General features: G+C 38.4%; 2 protein-coding genes across 3 annotated transcripts in view; one reads left to right on the top strand and one right to left on the bottom strand.

Annotated features, from left to right (window-relative positions):
* Positions 1-118: 118 nt before the first annotated feature.
* Positions 119-18996, top strand: aff1 (AF4/FMR2 family, member 1). The gene is made up of 19 exons (XM_026298341.1): positions 119-312; positions 3261-3381; positions 4873-5712; positions 7591-7632; positions 9859-9945; positions 10277-10310; positions 11656-11716; positions 11856-11997; positions 12262-13263; positions 13354-13442; positions 13584-13809; positions 14005-14096; positions 14251-14314; positions 14426-14562; positions 14756-14827; positions 15440-15533; positions 15719-15762; positions 15849-16096; positions 16690-18996. The coding sequence occupies exons 1-19, from the start codon at positions 260-262 to the stop codon at positions 16812-16814; spliced, it is 3573 nt and encodes a 1190-aa protein (XP_026154126.1). The 5' UTR covers positions 119-259; the 3' UTR covers positions 16815-18996.
* The window catches only part of LOC113125063 (macrophage mannose receptor 1), a 17986-nt gene continuing 17689 nt past the window's right edge, over positions 18990-19286 (bottom strand). For both annotated transcript variants that reach the window (XM_026298338.1, XM_026298339.1), the window contains one exon: positions 18990-19284. In XM_026298338.1, the coding sequence (XP_026154123.1) occupies positions 19240-19284 (45 nt within the window). In that variant the 3' untranslated portion in view covers positions 18990-19239. The remainder of the gene's footprint in view (positions 19285-19286) is intronic.

The following is a 19286-nucleotide window of genomic DNA, read 5'->3' as shown; positions in this document are numbered from 1 at the left end:
ACAATCCCAGCAGTAACTTAACAGCTTCAGAGAATTTTCCTGGCAGGTTTGCGGTGAATTGAGTGTATAAAGCCGAGCTTGGTCCCTAGATGGCCGATAGAGTAGAACAATCCAGTAGGGACGAGCCAAACTCGCAGGGTTAGCACACAACTATCAAACAACGGCGGCCTGACAGTCGTTTTAAATTAACAAATGGTCTTCACCCGTAAACAATGTGACCAAGTGAGAAGAAAACCTTGGTGCGGACTGTGAGAAACACATGCCAACCAGCTGTGGTTGTTGTGAGCGGCGCACCATGTCAACTCAGCCAAGGTAGGCAGCCTGAGCCGCGGCTAGCTGCTAGCTCCAGCCGTTAGCCTCATTAACTGTTAGCGGCGCAGTCGACTCGACTAAAAAGTAAAGTTCTAGTTTGAAACTCTGTTAAAGGCTCATAGGAAAGGCATTGCACAAACTGGGGTTGATGTAAAACCGACTGGCAGGGTTTTAGCTTAATAAGCAATTCGAGGAAACGGTGGAATCAGCTGGAAAGAGCAGGCTGGCGTGATTTTTACCAGCTGTTCGTCGGGGCTGTTGTGTTTATACCTGCTGGGTCGTGTAAATTAGCCGCAATACGTTTAGTTTTAAAGAAAACCTCACACTTACGAGCTTTCTGTAAAACCTCAGCCACTGTGTCTGGATCTAATCAACAGAAAGCAGTCGTTGTCAACCATTTTGATTTTGAGTGATTAGTTTTAGTCATTTTTTAAGAAAACATGGTAAAAAATAAAAAAAAGAGCATTCAGCCTCTCAAATGAGAAGATGAGCTGCTTTACTTTGTGCAAACTCACTTTCACATGTTCTCATAAATCGTGTTTTCATAACAATGTGATCCCTGAAAGTTTTTGAGTTAGGAAAAAAAAAATCCAAGTGAGACACTGCTACTTTGTTCTGCAGTGACAGAATGAAGAGGAAAAGCATTTGTGTCCACTGTTTGATATTTGATGTGTGTTTGATTTCATATTTATAATATTTCTCTGTGCATGTTAGCTCTGTGTCTGTGTGGGTTTTCACCTGGTACATGGCTGCTTCCCACAGCCCAAACATACAGGTTAAGGTGATTGGTGGCTCTAAAGTGCCTGTAGGTGTGACTGGTTGTCTGTCCATGTGCTGTGATAAACAGGGTATATCCTAACTCCAGCATGTCTGCAATTATTATTTTTCTTGCATAGGAATAATAATTATGAATAATGGATGGATGTGTTCTACAAAGAGTGAGAATGCCATTGTTTGCATTTATCATTTTAAGTTTCTCTACATGAAATCAATATTTTTGTAAAGTACAACCAACAAAAACGTCATCTTAATTTTGTTATTCCTCTATGAAAAGTGGTTTCTTGACTGTAACAGCTTAAAATCAGAAAATGCTGGAGGCCTAAACTGTGTAAGAGGTTGAAGTGTGGTTACAGTCTGCCTTATTTTGGGTGTGCCTGGTCTGGTTTGTCTCCCAAGCTTTTGTGGTTGCTGTCTCATGCTGGTTTGAATTCCACTGTGTAACAAGTTGTTTTTCTAAATGATGTACTTTCTTGAAGAAGCAAATGTATTTGTTGACTGAGGAACCTGCACCATGCAGGATTTTCTGTGTAATTTGCATCTCTTTCAAAGCAGATAAGGATTCTTTGCCTCCCAAATTTTGATGACGCTTGTAGTCTCACCCATTTGGGTTTGTCTATTTAAGTAGCAGTGCTGCTTTCTTATGGGTTATTCTGGTTATTCTTCAGTCTTAAAGTCCTAAAGCAGCTAATTTAGTTCCTTCATAAAGTTATTTTTTGTGGAGTATAAAACTACTTCCATCTGACCTGTGGCAAATTGTGCTGCTATTGCCACAGTAACTAGGAAGTAGGTCTTATTTTCCCTACTGGTTTCTGACATTTTTTTGACAAGTGTGACCCAAAAAATGTATTTATTGGATTCTGTGTAATATTAAAATGATCTTATAAGGCTTATATTTAATTTATTGGATACTGGAGGGTACAGCAAATCATTTGTTTTAAATACAGAACAATTGGCCTGCCAAACTGTCAACAGATTCAGACAGACTGCTTAGAATAGTTGATGGTGTGTATTTTGCACGTTCCTGTTAAATGCAACACAGATTTAACAAATTAAACAATTGTGGATACAGTATTTTAAGATTAAATCACTAGTAAGTGTGAGTATCTGGGCAATTTAGTTTAGTTCCAGCCTCATTGTTAATTCAACCCCTAATATTATTCTCAGGAGCTGTTTATAATTATTTCTGTAAGTTGCGTAGGCTGTGTCACTTTTGCATCATCCACACAAAAAAACCCCTTTGTCTCATATTTGTTTTGGAAGACTAGTGTGCAAGTTTAATACAGTGTGTTGCTTTACCCCTGGGTAACCTGGGCTTGTGACTTGGCAGTGCCACTCTGTGCTGTCCTAGTAGTTTGGCCAATTAATGAGTGCTCATCTGTTTGGCTTAGTACCAAATCTGTGTTGCTTCACTTGTTGCCATGGGAGCATCCCATTGGGGTTGCTGTCAGTGAGGATGATCAACACTGTATTTTGGGAAGAAAACTACAAATTTCTAAATGTAGCTAATTGTTTTGTTCACTTTCCTATATTTAAACTTTTAAACAAGGCCAGCACCCATGGGGCGCACTGCAGTTTCAAAATATAATTTACCGTAGTAGACTGTCTTTTTTTTTTTTTTTTTTTTTTTGCAATTGGCATCATATCAGGAACAGTAGTCATTATTCATGTGATGTCTGTATGGGCTGCGTGTCATCTTTGGGGACTAGAAAGAACAGATGTGAATGTTGTGGTGAATCCTCATGGCATCTGCAAGTCTAATTACACTTGTCTGTAGATATGACGGGCACTGTGTTCTCCCCTTAGACACTGCTGTTATGCCCCTTGGGTAAATCAATCTGTGATGAAGATATCAGAAATTTGCAGTTTTTATATTTTGTGGTGTCTTTAGTCAAAGCCGATTTTGTCATAAGGATGGGTGACATTCATTGTTCTAGGGGTCTGTAAATGTATAGTCATAGAAAATGAACAAATACAAATACATGTAGGCTGTATTGAAGTTTTAGCCACCAAGCAGTGGAACAGGTCATCAGTCTGTCTCATGGTCAGTTTTTTTTAAATATTGAAGGCACCTCTTCACCTCTGGCACCAGGTAATTGTATCTAGTGGATTGTGTATTTGCAAATATATATTTTTTTTAAAGACCCCTTTTTCTTTGGTATATTCTACAGTGTATACAATGAAGAAAGAAATCTTCTTCGCCTCCGAGCATGGGAACAAAGGAACCAAGAAACCAGCCAACCCAAAGAACTTAACCTTGAGAATGTGCCACTCTTTGGGGAACCATACAAGGTAGACTCACACAGTGAAATGCTTGGACACTGGACACTGTCATGTTTCATTAGTTCAGACATTTAGGTTTGTTTGTGTGGAAACAGCAGTGTTTCCTCTAAGGGGCCATTCACGTTATGTCTAAAATGTGTGGAAAACGTCAGTTGTGCCTCTTTCTCCTTTTTTTTTTTTTTTTTTTCCGTTTTTCTTTTTTGTTTAAACCACAGTGCTCAGGAGGGCGAGGTGTCTGCAGCTTTGTGCAATGCAAGACGGTGAGGAACTTGCAAAATATTAATGGATTTCCAGCACTGAAAATCCCTTCTAGTAGCTCTGCAGCTAGATTTGTGTGTGTTGTGGGGGGTGGCTGTGTTTTGGTGTACTCCAAGAAAACTTACAGCTGTATGGTTTTATGGGAAGGGTGAAGCTGTCACAGGACCTGTAGTGCACTTGCTGCTAATCTTAAAAAGTTGGGTGTGTTTTTTTTTTTTTTTTTTTTTGGGTGGGGGGATTTAATCTCAAATGAGACCTCTTGTTGCTCGCTATTGTGTGTCTTCATTCAAAATAACACACTTAAGTACACAAAAGACACGTGAATGGCCCTTAGCAGCAATTTTATGCATTTATGCATAATAAAATACTTGAACTTATTTTTGAAAACAGGTTCCATACCTTAACAGTATTGCGTTTCAAGTACAGTTTCTGAAGAATGGTTTTAATCTCTTACCTCACAGATGTCAGTCTAGTACATTATATATGTATATATATTTACTCTTCATCTTGTCCCATAATGAATGTCAACTTGTTGATGCTGTTATGAATCTTATTGTTGTGATGCTAGTGCATTAAAAACAATTGGCAACTTCGATATGTCTAAATCCTATAATAGCAAAATTGAAAGAAACAAGTATGCTTCACCTTATCTGGAAAAGTCCTTGTTTGTTGACAACACTTTAAGTCACTTTAGATCTTTGCATAGTGCTTGTAGATGACCAGCAGTCACACAGAGGCACAGGATCTAAAGTACTGACCCAATCTTCAACAATCGAAGACTTACAAAGGAAGAAAACAATATTGAGGACTGAAGGCTTGAGTGTTCATGTGCTTAAATGTACTATATCAGCAGTGTGATTCAGTATATTTGGTTGGTGACTTGCTCTGTTCACATCATGTCATTGATGGTGGAAATGACGAAGATTCTCACATATACTTGTGAACATTCACATCTTCATGATGTTTTTTTTTTGTTTTGTTTTTTTGATTACGTGACTGAGGATCAAAACACCTAGCACTAATATGTTTATTTTAATTACATTAAAAAACACATTTTGGCTTATATGAGGCAGTATTTGTATTATGCAAATGAGCAACATGCAATTATAACTCCATTATGACATAAATGGTGCATAAACAAAACAAAGGGTTCAGTTCACTTGGTTCAGTATAATCCTGTTTAATTTTTTTTTAAGCTGTGGTTTCACTATTAACATGGCTAAATGTTTATCCCTTTTCTAGACAAACAAAGGGGATGAGCTTTCCAATCGAATCCAAAGGATGCTGGGCAGTTATGAAGATGTGAATAATCCCTATTCAACTGAGCCTCTAGTCTTCCCTCCTTATGTAACCTTCTCACAGTCAGATCAGGGTCAGACTAATAAGTCAACCAAACATCCATTCCACAACCCAGTCCATTATGTATCCACCCAAAGCCTAAAAGGCCTGTCCAGCAATAGTTGCTCCTCTCAGCCCACGAGGGCACCTGCTGCCTCTGCTTCTCCTAACCAGCATGGGCATTCATCTACTTTCCCAAAATCTTCTTTGAGCCACAATCAGACCAGTCAGCTTGGCCACTCAGCAGATCAACAGAGGAGTGAATCCTTCTCAGATCTCAGGGAATGTGTCAGCCTTCCCCAAGAAATGTCCCCTCAGTCTCCTGATACTAAACCTTTAGCATTTTTACATTCCATTGACCACGATAACACTGACATGGACACTAAGGGCACCTGTGACAGACATCAGCCTCATGGGTCTGCAGATGACCCTTCTGTATCTGGCAGTAACATTGATGTTTCCACATTGAACATTAAGCAGTCCCCTAAAGATACATCCCTGCCTCAAGCCACCAAGACCAACACACTACCCTCCCAGACCTTCCCTCTGCTCCTGTCCTCTAAACAGCCCAGTGTAGTCATGACTCAGAAGCCAACAGCCTATGTGCGGCCAATGGATGGTCAGGACCAGGTGGTCAGCGAGTCACCTGAGCTAAAGCCTTCACCAGAGCCATACGTACCTCTACCAGAGATAATCAGCAAATCTCACCCAGGCAAAACAAAGACACTGCCACAATTTTTAGAGGTAAGTGTATTATGTAAAATTTCACATTAGTGGTATGATAGTCTTATTTTACTTTTTATATGGACTAGACAACAGTAGTTAATAGTAATCAAATTTTAAAGGAGTAGTTTATAATTTTGGGGATTATGCTAAGGTTAATTTAATGTTAATGAGAGCAGATGTCCACTTGTGGCGCAGTCATGTATTGTACGAGACTTGTAATATCATGTGATCTCTGGTGAGGTGCTTCCAGAGACTGTGTGGGAGGTGATTCTGTAGGAGAGGGAAAGTCTTCTTTATTATCAGGAGTGTGGTCTTGGCTTTGAATACAATGTATTATTGGCTAAGAAGATTATGTCTCTGCTCACCCAGGATGTTCTCTGAAACTTTCTCATAGTTTTGATATTCATGATGTTGAGGCATTCAAAAAGGCCTTGGACTGTCTTTGTTTTGAAGGATTTGTCTGAACCCCTGTTCAATTCTATTCATCTGTTCAGTGTCGCACAAATATACACACAGCCCTTGCACCTGCAGCACTGCACAACCCCTACCCTCCCTTTATCTTTCACCCATTACCCTCCTGCAACAGCAGAGCAGTGTTGGATGTGCTGCGGTTTTCACTGCTGGGGCTAATCCAGTGCAGGATAGCTAGGCAGTGACTCATTACACTATTTTTCTTCATTCCTGAGTGTAGCACTTTGTTTTCACTAGGCCACCACATAAACTGTTTTGTGTGTGTGTGTATATATCTATATAGTATGTTCAGGAATATTCCTTCAACCTCAGAATCTTTGAGAGAATGTTTTGGATTTGCTTTTTCTCAAGTACAGCAAAACTGAGACTGAGAGCAGTTATATAGCTGTAATAATACAGGATGTTTCTGCAACTTTGAGAAGTAATGTGCACTTTTGGGCTACTCTCCTGCACTTTTAATAACAATACATTTATATTTCCTGTGAATATAGTATTATCCATCATGCATTTTTGAGCATGTAGTTTTATGTCTTATTTAGATGCATAGCATGGTGGATGTGGCAAACAAAACCTCAGTTTGTGTGTGTGTGTGTGTGTGTGTGTGTGTGTGTGTGTGTGTGTGTGTGTGTGTGTGTGTGTGTGTGTGTGTGTGTGTGTGTGTGTGTGTGTGTGTGTGTGTGTACACAGTATATGTGACCTTAGCTGTGTATGATAACTTCATCCCTGAGCTGAGCAGAACAATAAATGAGCTTTGTCACCAACTTACATAACTGCTCTGGGGCCCCATTCACTCTGACCTTATCTCAGACATTGTCCATTCAGAAGGAAAGACTGAACACAAACTGAACTTCAGTCTGTTGACTCACTCATTCAAGCACAGTATTTATCTGATGTTGAGCTTGAGTTTCTCTGTGTTACTGCCTAATATGTTGTATTGTGTCACCCATCTAGTGCTTGAGATTGCATTTAGCGGTGATGTAGTAGAGGACTGCATTGTATTGAAAAATGTTTCTAATATTTTTCTTCACTGCATTTTTATAAAGGTTGGTCTTTTCATCTCTCTGTTTTCACTGCTTAAAGGTCTGTAAAATGAAAAGTTGAAAGTGAGCATTTGTATAGTTTATAAGAGAAAAAAATTGAGTTTTAATATACTGTTTAAAAAAAAATCAACCTTCAAATTAGCCAATTTTTTTTTTTTTTTTTGTATAAATAGCTGGTCTTATGCTATAGGGATATATGTACCTGTATAGAGGTAAGATCATCAGCATCAAGCAGTCATTAATCTGAGTTGTGAATGGGGTAGTATAAAGGCAAATAATCGTTTTTTCATCCTCTTTTTGGCCTTGCAAATTAATTCAATTCAATATTGCATCTATATTTTCCAGGTAATTCAGGAGCTCATGATTATTCCTTTTCTTTCTACAGCCCCAGACAAATGAAGCTCAGTGTGTCGAAGACATCTTAAGGGTAAGACCAAATATTGAAATTATAATTTACAGTTGGCCATCATAATTATATGCAGGAATTATGGCAAGCATGTATTTACATCTTAGGTTGGGGATCAAGCCTGATTCTTAAACAGTGTTCATGGTTAATGATTCACATAGAGTTTTAGGCCTGATAGTTGTATGGAGCAGTTTTTCTATGATGAGTCCCTTGTTTGGTTCTCCTAGTGCACCCTCATGTGCATGCGCGTCAGTGATGCGAAACACATCCTGCCAATGGTGCCACATTATTTCACTGATCAACAGGTGGTGGTAACGTGCCAAGAAACACAGCAATGTGCAAGCAAAAACAGAAAGCAAGACAACTGCTTGACAATAAACATGGATGTAAACAATACAGAAGTCAGTTTTACGAGTGTTTTATGAGGAAGGAAGTGCAGTCATTACAGTTGTTAAACGTTAAGGATACATTTTGGTGAGTAACACTGAAGATAAATGCAGCTTTTGTTTTTGTACAAGAAAAGTCCACCTTAAATATATATGTGGTGTGTTTCTTTGTAAGATGTTTTTTTTTTTTTTGTTTTTTTTTTTTCTCAAATATTTTTATATACTTGCATACCCATATAATGGTGTATTTAAAAACTATTTTAAATGAAATTCACTACTGCATAAATGATTCATTTCGCAACAGTTACAAGTATTATAAATTATTTATCAGGTCATATAGGAGGCCTGTGGAGGTCCTGAGAACCTTTAGCTGTATGCCCAGTCTTGTATGAGTGCTTGTGGGTTGTGAGGCAAAACTTAAGTATTTCAAAGCAGATGTTTGTTAGTGACAATAATGGAAATTTAATTAACTATACTTCCTAACAGCCACTGACTGTCTCAAAAATGTTAATAGTTCATTTAAATAAATAAAATCAAAACATGGACCTCCCCATGTGTCATGTTTCTATATGTTTGAGATACCTGTGCTGTATTGTACACCACTGTGATAGCTGCTTCACAATAAAAACATTCCAGAGGTTTGCTCTGATGCAAAGTTTGACTTAAAGCAGCAACAGGAAGTGCAGAGTTGGCATTAATAGCAGCTTCAGAGCGATGGACTTCATTACAGCTCTGAGAGCACAACAAATGATTCATTGTGCCTGATTGTGGATGGGGATTACTGGGCCTGCTGTAATGTGATTCTGTACTTATATTTTTCATCATGGTCTCAACAGTCCTATGAACTTAAGCAACTGCAGATAAACTAACTTTACTTTAGCTTTTCATACAACAGTCTTGAGCACTGGACTACAGTTTTCTTTATCAGTGCTTTTGTGTATTTTCAATTGTTCACACGTCACACCTTCTACAGATCAGCATGTGGACTGCAAACCCATGCTGTGAAAGAATGAAAACGTTGGGAGCTATACTGTTGTGAGATTTCAAATAACCAATAACTTGATTATTCTAATTATAATCTATTCCTCAGTTATGTGTTTTATTTTCAGTTTTTTTTATTAGCTGTTTAGTGTAGTAGCTTTCATGGTGGTTTGAAATCATTAGGTCAGGGACTCAAAAAACTTTGTGCTTATGTACATTTTATATGGAAGTTATTGGATTTTGCACTTTCTACCAATAAACATCTTCTCCCCATCCAAAATATACCAAATGAAGATTCTGAAATGCAGCAGATCACAGAAGCAATCACAATGAATGATTGAAGTTGGTCATCATTCAGTAACAGCTGTTGAATACTTTGTTCTGTTCTGAAATTCTTGAATGGGTATGTCACTTATTTTGCCTATTTTACCTGTTGGTTGAAGTATTGTCTTTTGCCAATAAAAAGTTATTTTTTTATGATAAATGCTCACATGTAAAAATGTTTGTTGTAGTAAGATTTTCTGTCATTTCATCCAGAAGTCAAGATTCCCAAGGTCCTAATGTAGCTTTCCCCAGGAACCAGGCAACTGCAGTTGACAATAGTAAAGTCCAGGCACTTTAGGCACTAAACAGTTGCATTTGAAGCATGCTCAGAGAACTCCACTGTTTGGCCATCACCAATGTATTTTTTCTTCTCATTAGTTTAGTGAAGTCTTGCCATTCCCATCTTTTTTTTTTTGGACTATATTGAGCTGAAATTATTAAAGGAAAGAGTACAGTCAGAGTGCATCTACATGCATTATTATTATTTTTTTATGGAGTGGTACCTGTTTTGTAATTTAGCTATGCTGATGGACACTGTTTTTATTCTCCTTTACAGGAAATGACCCACCCATGGCCCCCCTTGCTGACAGGTATACACACACCTAGCACCGATGAGCCCTCCAAGTCCCCATTGTCAGCTAAGGTAAGAGATTAGGAGAATGACTGAATGCTATCTTTGAGTTAGTTTGGACATACTGATATTTTGCCATCCTCAAGCCACGTTTTCAAATTGGCACATAGAACAGCTTGTAATGTAACAGACAAGGCATGTAATTTGATGAGGACACTTCTTTGTATTTGAATGGTCTCATGGCCTTTTTTTCCTCACACTACAAAGTTATAAGGTATAAGGCTATAGAAATATAGGTGTACATACCAGTTCTTAGTAGATATGTAGATGGAAATGTACAAATTTAAAGCAAGTCAACATATGACCCAGATTACTGCATTTTTATTTTTTTTTTCCTTCACAGGAAGCAGAGCATGTCTCTTCATGTCCAGGGCAAAGTGAGTAATAAAGGAATGAAAGAGAGGCATAGAACAAGGGTGAAAAGAAAGAAAGAATAGTTGGCAGAAATAATAGATCATTCTCATATGGAAAATCAATACTAGATGCAAAGCTGGGTTAGAATCTGTTGTGTCTGTAGTTTACATGGTAACAGGCAGATTGGTTTCTCATTATGAAAGGTGTGCTTGTCTGTAGATTAAAATGGAAGATTTTGACATTATCAATAAGACTTAAATCTTCTCTTTTAGCGTTTCATATCCATGGGGTAAATTTTAAAGCAGCACCTTTCTGATAGTCTCTGGCCTCTTTTTTTTTTTTTTTTTTCTCTCTCTTTTCAAAGCAATGTTTCTATGGCAACGTGTGTGACCACAGTGGCCTATGCTACGAACCAACCACAAAATGCCAGTGGAGAGAAACAACCCTGCAATTTTATCTGATTAACCTCAGTTTAGAGAAAGAGACAGACATGTAGAAGAGAAGAAGTGTGGAGTCTCTTTCGCTTTCACTGCAATTTCCACTTTTTCTTCCTACACATAACTTGTTTTCATCCATAACTTAATATAACTATTGATCATTTCTATTTCTCATCATCTTATATTTGATTTTATGTTTCTGATGTTAGAAAATCAACACTTATTTTTAGTCACGTAGCTTAAAAATTGCATAATAGCTGCAGTATTTTAACAATATGAGTTAATGACCAGAAAACAGTAGTTACAGCAGCAGTTGCTTTATTTGCTTCCATAAATGCAAATTCTATTGTATAACTTTAAAAGTCAAACTCAAGGCAGCCATCTTTCTAAGCAGTGTTATACTTTCATAAAGTTAATTCATTACCAAGTGATAATATGTTTGCACTGACTTTTACAATTGTGCCAATGTATAAACAGCACTTGTTGCAGCTTCATTAGCCAATTTATGCATAACAGTAATAAGGGTTGTCTCCTGTTTGCTCTGTTTGGGACTTTTGAATGGGTTACTGTACTGTCACAGTAATCAATGAATTGTAAACTTTTAAAGCCTGTCTGATCTTCTTGACATGAATGATGGGTATTCTAATTAATTCTGGACCTCAGTCACTTAGAAATGTGCAGAAACTGTTGTATAGTTGTTGCTCCTTGAGATGATGTACATAGTTTGTACTGCTTTCCTTTTTACAACAGTGTCACATTAGATTTTATGTTTAAGCAGATAATATAGCTTTTAGTTCAAATTTTGAATCCATTAGAAAGTATCACTTTGGACTGCAGGCTACTGAGCAGTAAGTTAGTCAAATAGTTGTTGTTGGCGTTGTATTAGTATTGTTTGATATGTACTTGTGTTGTTTTATTTCATTCTTTCCAGAAAGCTATGAAAACTCTTCTCCTACACATTCATCTCAGCTCAACCAGCAGAACCCCTCATCGTAAGTGACTTGGCTGAACTGAGTTGCAGACATGGTTTCTTCTTTGCATTCAGTGTTTGCCCAGTCCAATTAACAATGTTATATATTATTGAAAAGTAATGGATGTTATGGTGGTGTGTTTTTGTGCATGTGTGTGTAGTTTATTTGAAGCAGCACATTCCAGTGGGGTAGAGTCCACCAGCTCCAGTGACTCAGAGAGTAGCTCAAGATCAGAGTTGGACAGTGAAAGCACCACTGAGGAGCCACCTCGACCCTCCGTCAGCAGCTCAGTTAAAACCCAGGTAATTTCTTCTCCTGTGTGTGTGTGTGTGTGTGTGTGTGTGTGTGTGTGTGTGTGTGTGTGTGTGTGTGTGTGTGTGTGTGTGTGTGTGTGTGTGTGTGTGTGTGTGTGTGTGTGTGTGTGTGTGTGTGTGTGTGTGTGTGTGTGTGTGTGTGTGTGTGTGTGTGTGTTCTTAGTTTATTTAATAAAGAACTAACAGACTGAACTGTCATTATTTGCTCTTCCTCATTTTTTTTTCCTTTGTTCTGTTCGGGTCTTTTTATAGCTTGATGCTCCAGCGGTGAGCCGTGACTGGCAGTTGGGGAACTGGATAAGATCCAACCAACAGAACTCTGCTACTGAAAATCAAGGAGGTCCACTTGTCTCTGAGAGCCCCACTAACGAACAGCTCCTGCCTACTCAAAGCTCCAAGCATTCTAGTGTAGAAGTGGTCAACCCCACCAAGGACTCCAAACTTTTTTCTAACCAAAAAGAGTTCAGTGATGACCCTGCCAAATCCCCACAGGGCCGTGAAAGGCCTCAGGACAACTATTGCCAACAAAACAGCCACAAATCTCCATCTGTTGATTCTAGGAAACTTCCATGCAATACCTGCACATCAAAGCCACTGACAGCAGGATGCCCAGATCACACTGAAGCAGCTGTTAGTGTGAAGTGTGAGGATGTTGCAGCCACACGAGTAAAAGACCCATGTTTCACTCATAGACCCAAGGTAAAGACGAAAACAAGACATTGCAAGGACAGCAAGGACAGCAGTGATGCTAAAAGAGACAAGAAAAGGACTTCTAAACATACATCACTTGGCTCACAAAAGGCTGGTCCACAGCCCGATCCTGAGGTAACACTGGTCCTGTATGGTCATTGTCCAACTTGTGGTGTGAGATGTCCTAACCCCTGCTCCTGTTCCACTCAGAGCCCTGCTCAGCCTGACCAGCTTTCTCCTGCCCCACCAGTCAGAATCAGTTGTAGCAAACTCAAGGCAGAGACCAACTGCCCGAAGGGCACCAAGATGCCTCACAAAACAACCCACAAGCACTCATACAAGACTGGGCATACTGGGCCTACAGCTAAAGGTTCTCAGGACCTCCACAAGCCTCCTAAATCACTGCTGGTGAAAATCAATCTCAGCCTGCTCGCAAGAGTCCCTCAGATCTCCACCAACCACCAGGAGATACCCAACAATGCAAAGAGATCAGCACAAGATGGAGTGGCCACTTCTGCAATAAGCAAACACACCAAAACCAGCAAAAAGAGTATACCTCAAAATGTGAGAACTGAGTGGGTCTAGGGCTGTTGTCTTACCATGTATATACATGGCAAAATGTTTTTTTATTTTAATGTGTTTGCTGTCTCCTAGGCTGATGCAGACAATAAAACTCTCCCAAGGAAGAAACAAAAGCTGGAAAACAGGAATACCTCATCAACCCATAAGTCTGTTAAAGTGGAGTAGGTCCCCTAAATTCATAGCATGCTATACTTGTTTCACCAGGAATAGCATTGTTTTTAAAGTAAATGTCCTATTTGGTGTTGCTGTGTGACAGTCAGTTCAGTGAGATCACACAAGTTGTCTGTTGCTGTCACCTACAGAAGCTCCAGCAATCCAACAGAGCAACAGGAGCAAAAGAAGGCCAGGAAGAATCCTGTGCATCTACAGCCGCTTCCAACACCTAAGGACACTGCTCAGGATCTGAAGTCAGATAAACGCAGATCTGGGGAGAGCCAGATGTCCAGTAAGGCGGCTGCAAAGAGGAAGGACTCATGCAAGCGCAAGAACAGAAGTGCAAATCAAACGGAGCACTCACACATTGAAAAGGTAACTGTCACAGTATGAGCACCTAGCTTATGAATATTAAGTTACTGCATTGCTTCCTTTCCCTGGACAAGATTCTATAAGGTCTCATATTTGTACTGATTGGTACAGGTAAAAAAAAAACCCCAAAAAAACAAAAACATATTAATGTCTGGCTTATTAAAGTTACGTTATAACCAAATGCCACTTTCCTCACAGAAACCCCCTAAGAGCAACTTCACTGACCCATCAACTTCACAGCCCAATAGGGAAACTTCAACCAACAGGCCACTGCTCAGGTTTGAAGACAGGTAAGATTCCTTTCTGGAGAACTCTCACCTTGTTTGGAAAGTGACATATTACTAAGGAGGTTTAGAACAGTTCACTTATTCATGATATCACTGATGACAACTTTTATTGTGCAGTTGTTTTTTCTTTATAAAATACAGTTTCTTTCTCCTGCAGACAGTATCCTGTAAAACATTACATAAAGGAGGCCAAACGACTGAAGCACAAAGCAGATGCAGAGGTACAGTAAGTTTTTGTGTTGGTTTTGAGTTCATTTCTTAAGATGTCCTCTAATCTTCACAGTAATACAAATAGCTTGTAACCAATTCTTTTTTTTCCCCCACTTCCATAGTCAGATAAGCTCAGTAAAGCTCTGAACTACCTGGAAGCTGCCATGTACTTTGTTGAAAGTGGCATTGCAATGGAAAAAGATCCACAGATTTCAATGTCTTCCTACACTATGTTTGCAGAGACGGTGGAACTTCTCAAGTAAGAAACTACTTTTGTCATCAGATTGTCTGTGCTATTATGTAATTATTAGTTTACATATTTGCAAACCCATATATAAAGTTTGGCTGTTGTGTGTCCAAGGTCAGATTGAGTTATAACTTTGACAGTTGTGGCTTCATATCTGAATTTCATTAATTTTTTTGTTTTACCACCACACTCTCCTCTCTCGCAGATTTGTACTGAAACTTAAAAACTCAGTGGACCCTTCTACTCCACCCTCTGAAACGGATTTTTTAGCTTTATGGTAAGGTGTATATGACAATGTGTCGTTTCTCCACACACCACAATGTCTAGAATTCATCTGTAGTTTTAGCTTCATTTTTGCTCACCTTGACTTCCTTTGCAAGGTCATTTATTATTGCCAGCTCATTCCAAGGGCTTTAGAATATTGTCCTGTTGAACTGTATTATATTGAAAAGTTCATTAAATATTAGAAACAGATATTCTTATTAGCATTGCTTGCAGTGTTAATTTACAAGGGCAGTAAAAATAATTTATTATTATTACTTCATTACATTCAATTTCTGAGTGAACTTTATATTTAGTCTTTGAGCAAAAACAGTTGGTCTATCCTGCTGAAAATTGCAGGTCATAGAGAAAAAAAGTTACATATTAAAATAACATTTCAAAAATTATATAATTAATTTTTAGTTCTAGTTAGTTTTAGTTAGTTTTAATAAAATAAAATTGTAGAATATATATATATATATATATATATATGTGTGTGTTTTTCCACTACATTTTAAAATATTTAAACATGTAATAGGCTCACACTCACTATCACTAGTATGTTTTCTTTGTTTTTTCTGTGACTCCTGAATCATTCAGTCATGAATAACACTTACTTGTCTTGTAGTGTGAAGTGCCAGTCTCTCCTGCAGATGGCCATGTTTCGCCACAAACACAAAACTGCACTCAAGTATTCAAAGACGCTCACTGAGCACTTCAGTGTAAGTATTAAACTATTACTACAAGTTCTAAATGCCACTGTCCACGTTTTGTAATCTTTTAGCTAACATTGTGTGGACACACAATCTAAATTAAGTAGCTACACTGAGGTGGTAGAGTAGGACCTGTTGTATATGTTGACGCATACAGTTGTTTTGTTTTTCAAATTACATTGAACCTCTTTCAGAGCTACACTCAGGCTACCTGTGGCCCCTCTATCTTGACATCAAAGTAAGTCGTTTAGTTTCTATGTTACATAGCATTTTAGGCTTGTGCTAGTCTGTCCTAGTCATCATCCTTAGCCTCTTCTCCTCTAGAGTCACAGATGCCCCATCCCCCATGCCCAACATGACATCACCAGTCAGCACATCTTCCAGCTCAGGTCCTGGCTTCAGCCACAGTGTTGGAGCAGGAAGCGGGGGGGCTGTGGGCCCCATCAGAAGCACTGTGGCAATTCCTCAGGCCATTGAACAAGTCACATTCAGCTACGTCAACATCACTACATTATTCTTGACTGCACAAGACATGTGGGAGCAGGCAGAGAAGCTGGCGCACAAAGGCAGTGGTAAGAATGGATTTTACATATGAGAAACTATGGTGTGGATACATCTGTTTGTGTGTAGAGATATGTTAAAGTAGTGACCACACTTTTAAGCTAAAGTAAAATGTGTTTGCCTGAGTCTGAAAAACAGGACATAGCCCTAAATTAAAATTGATTAAACTGGTACTTTTGCTTTACTGATCTGAATATCAGATTCCTCAAAAACTACTGTAAATTCATGTTTCAAACAAAAAATAATGTCCCTAATCCAGTGGGAACAGGAGGAGCCAGTAAGGAGGTAAAGGCCTGCACACCTTGTTTGGGACCATTTCTTGTAGGAGAAAGCCAAAGACAACAGAACAAGGGTTAGGCTCAACTGGACATTGTAAAATTTCCAACAGAATTTGAAGATTTCTTTAAAAAAATAAATAAATAAATAAAATTCAGGGCATGATCACAGTGTTAGAATATCATCCAATGATTAAAGTTAGCTCATGTTCTCATGCAATTGTAATTGCTTAATGAGGGAGCAGCTTATGTTTGAAGTGAAGAATACATACCTGTTAGAAATCGTTTAAGATTTGTGTTTAATAATGTTGCTGATGTGTGTTTTTTAGGTATGCTAACAGAGCTGGATGCAGTTATGGGCCCACTGAGTCTAACTTCAAGTATGAGCTCCATGGTGCGTTATACAAGACAGGGTGTCCACTGGCTGAGGCTGGACAGTCTAATGGTAAAGTGACCAAGAACCTACTTCCATTTCTGGATGCCTGCAAACCCTTCGAGCTGCCTCTCACTGCCTGCATTCACTTCAGTGTGTCTAATCATGATAAGCGAACTGTCTTTTTCTTTACTTGACATGGACACAAACAGCACACCATAGAGTAGAGCAGATCATTTGTTTTTAAGGCTAAATTTGTAATTTCACAGCAAGGATACCAGATTGCCCATTGCACTTATTTATTCTTTTCTCTCACATCCACTTTGGTGTCCTTCTACTCCTCTCTGGCACTTTAAACCTTCCAAGACCTGAAATGTGTGAATTACAGCAGTCTGTGTTTGTAAAGTGCCTCCTTGATATTCTATCATGTCAATGAAATGTTTGCTATTCAGGAGTGACCTTAACTTGGATGGAAGCAGATCAAATGTAACCAAGACTTTATAATGTTACTCAGTTTCACCATGTGCTTATCGTTCCAGTTCTGACACATAGATCTTATTTATTATTCTTACTTTGACATCTTGTGTTAGTAATGTTACCAAACGTTAAGTAGGCAGTAATCACAGGAACTGAATGACTGAAATTACAGGCAGGAAATCACTGTTCAAAAGTTTCATATTGAGACGTATCACTTCAGTTTTTGCTATTTTTTTTTTATTTCTCTGACACAGATTACAAATTGTTGCTAATTTAATGTGTTCCAAAGGGCCACATGAGGGATATTAACGCGGCATTGTGGATTTCATTTAAGCTCATTCCTTGTTGACAGCTGTATTTTCAGTTTTTCCTTAACATTGTCAGATTTGAAGAGCTCAGGGCAGACAAACACGTCCTGTGTGATAAGTGCATTCCTGAGGGATTTCATGGACTGCCTCCCTCTTTATGCTGATGTAAACAGTAGCTTGCTTCTTGACTCCGTTGGTCTCGGAGTGGCTGACGGTAGGAAAGTTCAGAGCCGAGCGACCTGTGACATGGTTTTTGTATTGTGGTTGATGGTCACAGCCTGTGCCTGGCTGTAAAAGTGTGGCTGTTATGGACTAGTAGTAACTGGCTTGTTAGAGTAAAGTAGACCAGATTTTATTCTTATCATCCTGTTGCAGAATTTGCACGAGTTATCCTTCTAATAGAAATTATACAAGTATCAAATAAAAGTAATCATCTTATTGGATTAATCTTAAAATGATTCTCACTTCATTCCTGATTAACATTGGCTGTGTTTGTCAGTTTGCGTTACTTTTCACACATTCTGGGTCTAAAGATAGGAAACTACAGTAGATGTTTTTTTTATTTTCACCAGTAAGCCGTTTCCTGTTTCAGTTGTCAAATGTTTCCAAAATCTTTGGGAGTAAATTGAATGGCCAAACTATACTTTGCTAAAGAATGCACTTTTTGAGTAGTTGGTCTACCATACATTATTTTTGAGTATTAATTTCAGTGTGATACTGTGCAGACGAGCACCACTTTCCCAAGATCGGCAGGACTGTGCTGGTCTCTACTCTTGTTTATTAGTTTTGAGCCTGGATTTGTCAGCTCAAAGTGAGTTGTTGACAGTTATCACAGGGTCTTACTGGTACACAGGGATACAGAAATAGTATGAAATAGGGATGTGGAAAGAGAAACATTGGTTTAGATTAGTGCATTTAAATAGTGCATAGCTCTTGTAATTGGTGCCATTGAATTTTGGAAATTTTCACTTGTTAATTCATTTGGTGCATCTGTGCACTTGCACAATAAAAGGGCTAAACAAGGATCACAATGTGTTCCTAAATTTATTTTCTCACAAATAGTAAGTCAATATTTTTTTAAGGAGTGAGTACACTGGTGCCATAGAATGTGGGATTGTTTCTATGCACGGATCATCAACAGGCTGCTATAGAAATTGTCTTTAGAGTTTACCACTACACACAAAGTGAAAGTGTAAAATTTGGCTTTTGACATTCATAATTAGTGCATCATTTTTATTTTCTTCATGTTTTTAAGTCTTGTCTTTTTCACCTCGTGGCTTTAGTTTCATTGTACTTGGGTATTGGTAGTTCATTTAGGAATTTCTTTGCAGTAAGTTTACACTTCTTGTCCAAATAATTATTTACTGGAGAAGTTGTTCTGACAGGTTTTGGAAGGACGCCTTTTTTCCCTTTTGTGAAATATGTAAAGAATTTGTGTTGCAGTGTACACAGATGAATAAACACTGGGAAGTAATGAATTATTGTTTACTCTTTTTCCTCAACAAAAATTATACAATTTGATATTTGGTGGTAAAAGCTAATAAATTTGACTATCACAAAATTACTGTGACCATTACAGAATAGCCAGTGCACTTCAAACATGTAAGTGCAATACGGGGAAGCAAGGTTACTGTTTAATAATCTGTGTATTACAAAATATACAATAATGTTTAATCTTATACAATCAAATCTGATGTACTGTACAAAACACAAACTGTAGTTTATGTGTCCGATTCTCCTGCGAAGTTGGGGTTGGAGAAAGCAGGCT

Source organism: Mastacembelus armatus, chromosome 12 (genome assembly GCF_900324485.2).
Source record: "Mastacembelus armatus chromosome 12, fMasArm1.2, whole genome shotgun sequence".
NCBI classification, from domain to species: Eukaryota; Metazoa; Chordata; class Actinopteri; order Synbranchiformes; family Mastacembelidae; genus Mastacembelus; species Mastacembelus armatus.
Note: the sequence above shows the minus strand (reverse complement) of the source record. Positions and strands in the feature narration are given on the sequence as shown.

Bases quoted from the DNA above. Each gene is read 5' to 3' on its own strand.
- aff1 (XM_026298341.1), top strand. From the start codon at position 260: ATGCCAACCAGCTGTGGTTGTTGTGAGCGGCGCACCATGTCAACTCAG. The intron at 14,097-14,250 runs GTAAGATTCCTT...TTTCTCCTGCAG, and splicing joins CTGCTCAGGTTTGAAGACAG to ACAGTATCCTGTAAAACATT. The intron at 16,097-16,689 runs GTAAGAATGGAT...TGTGTTTTTTAG, and splicing joins GCTGGCGCACAAAGGCAGTG to GTATGCTAACAGAGCTGGAT.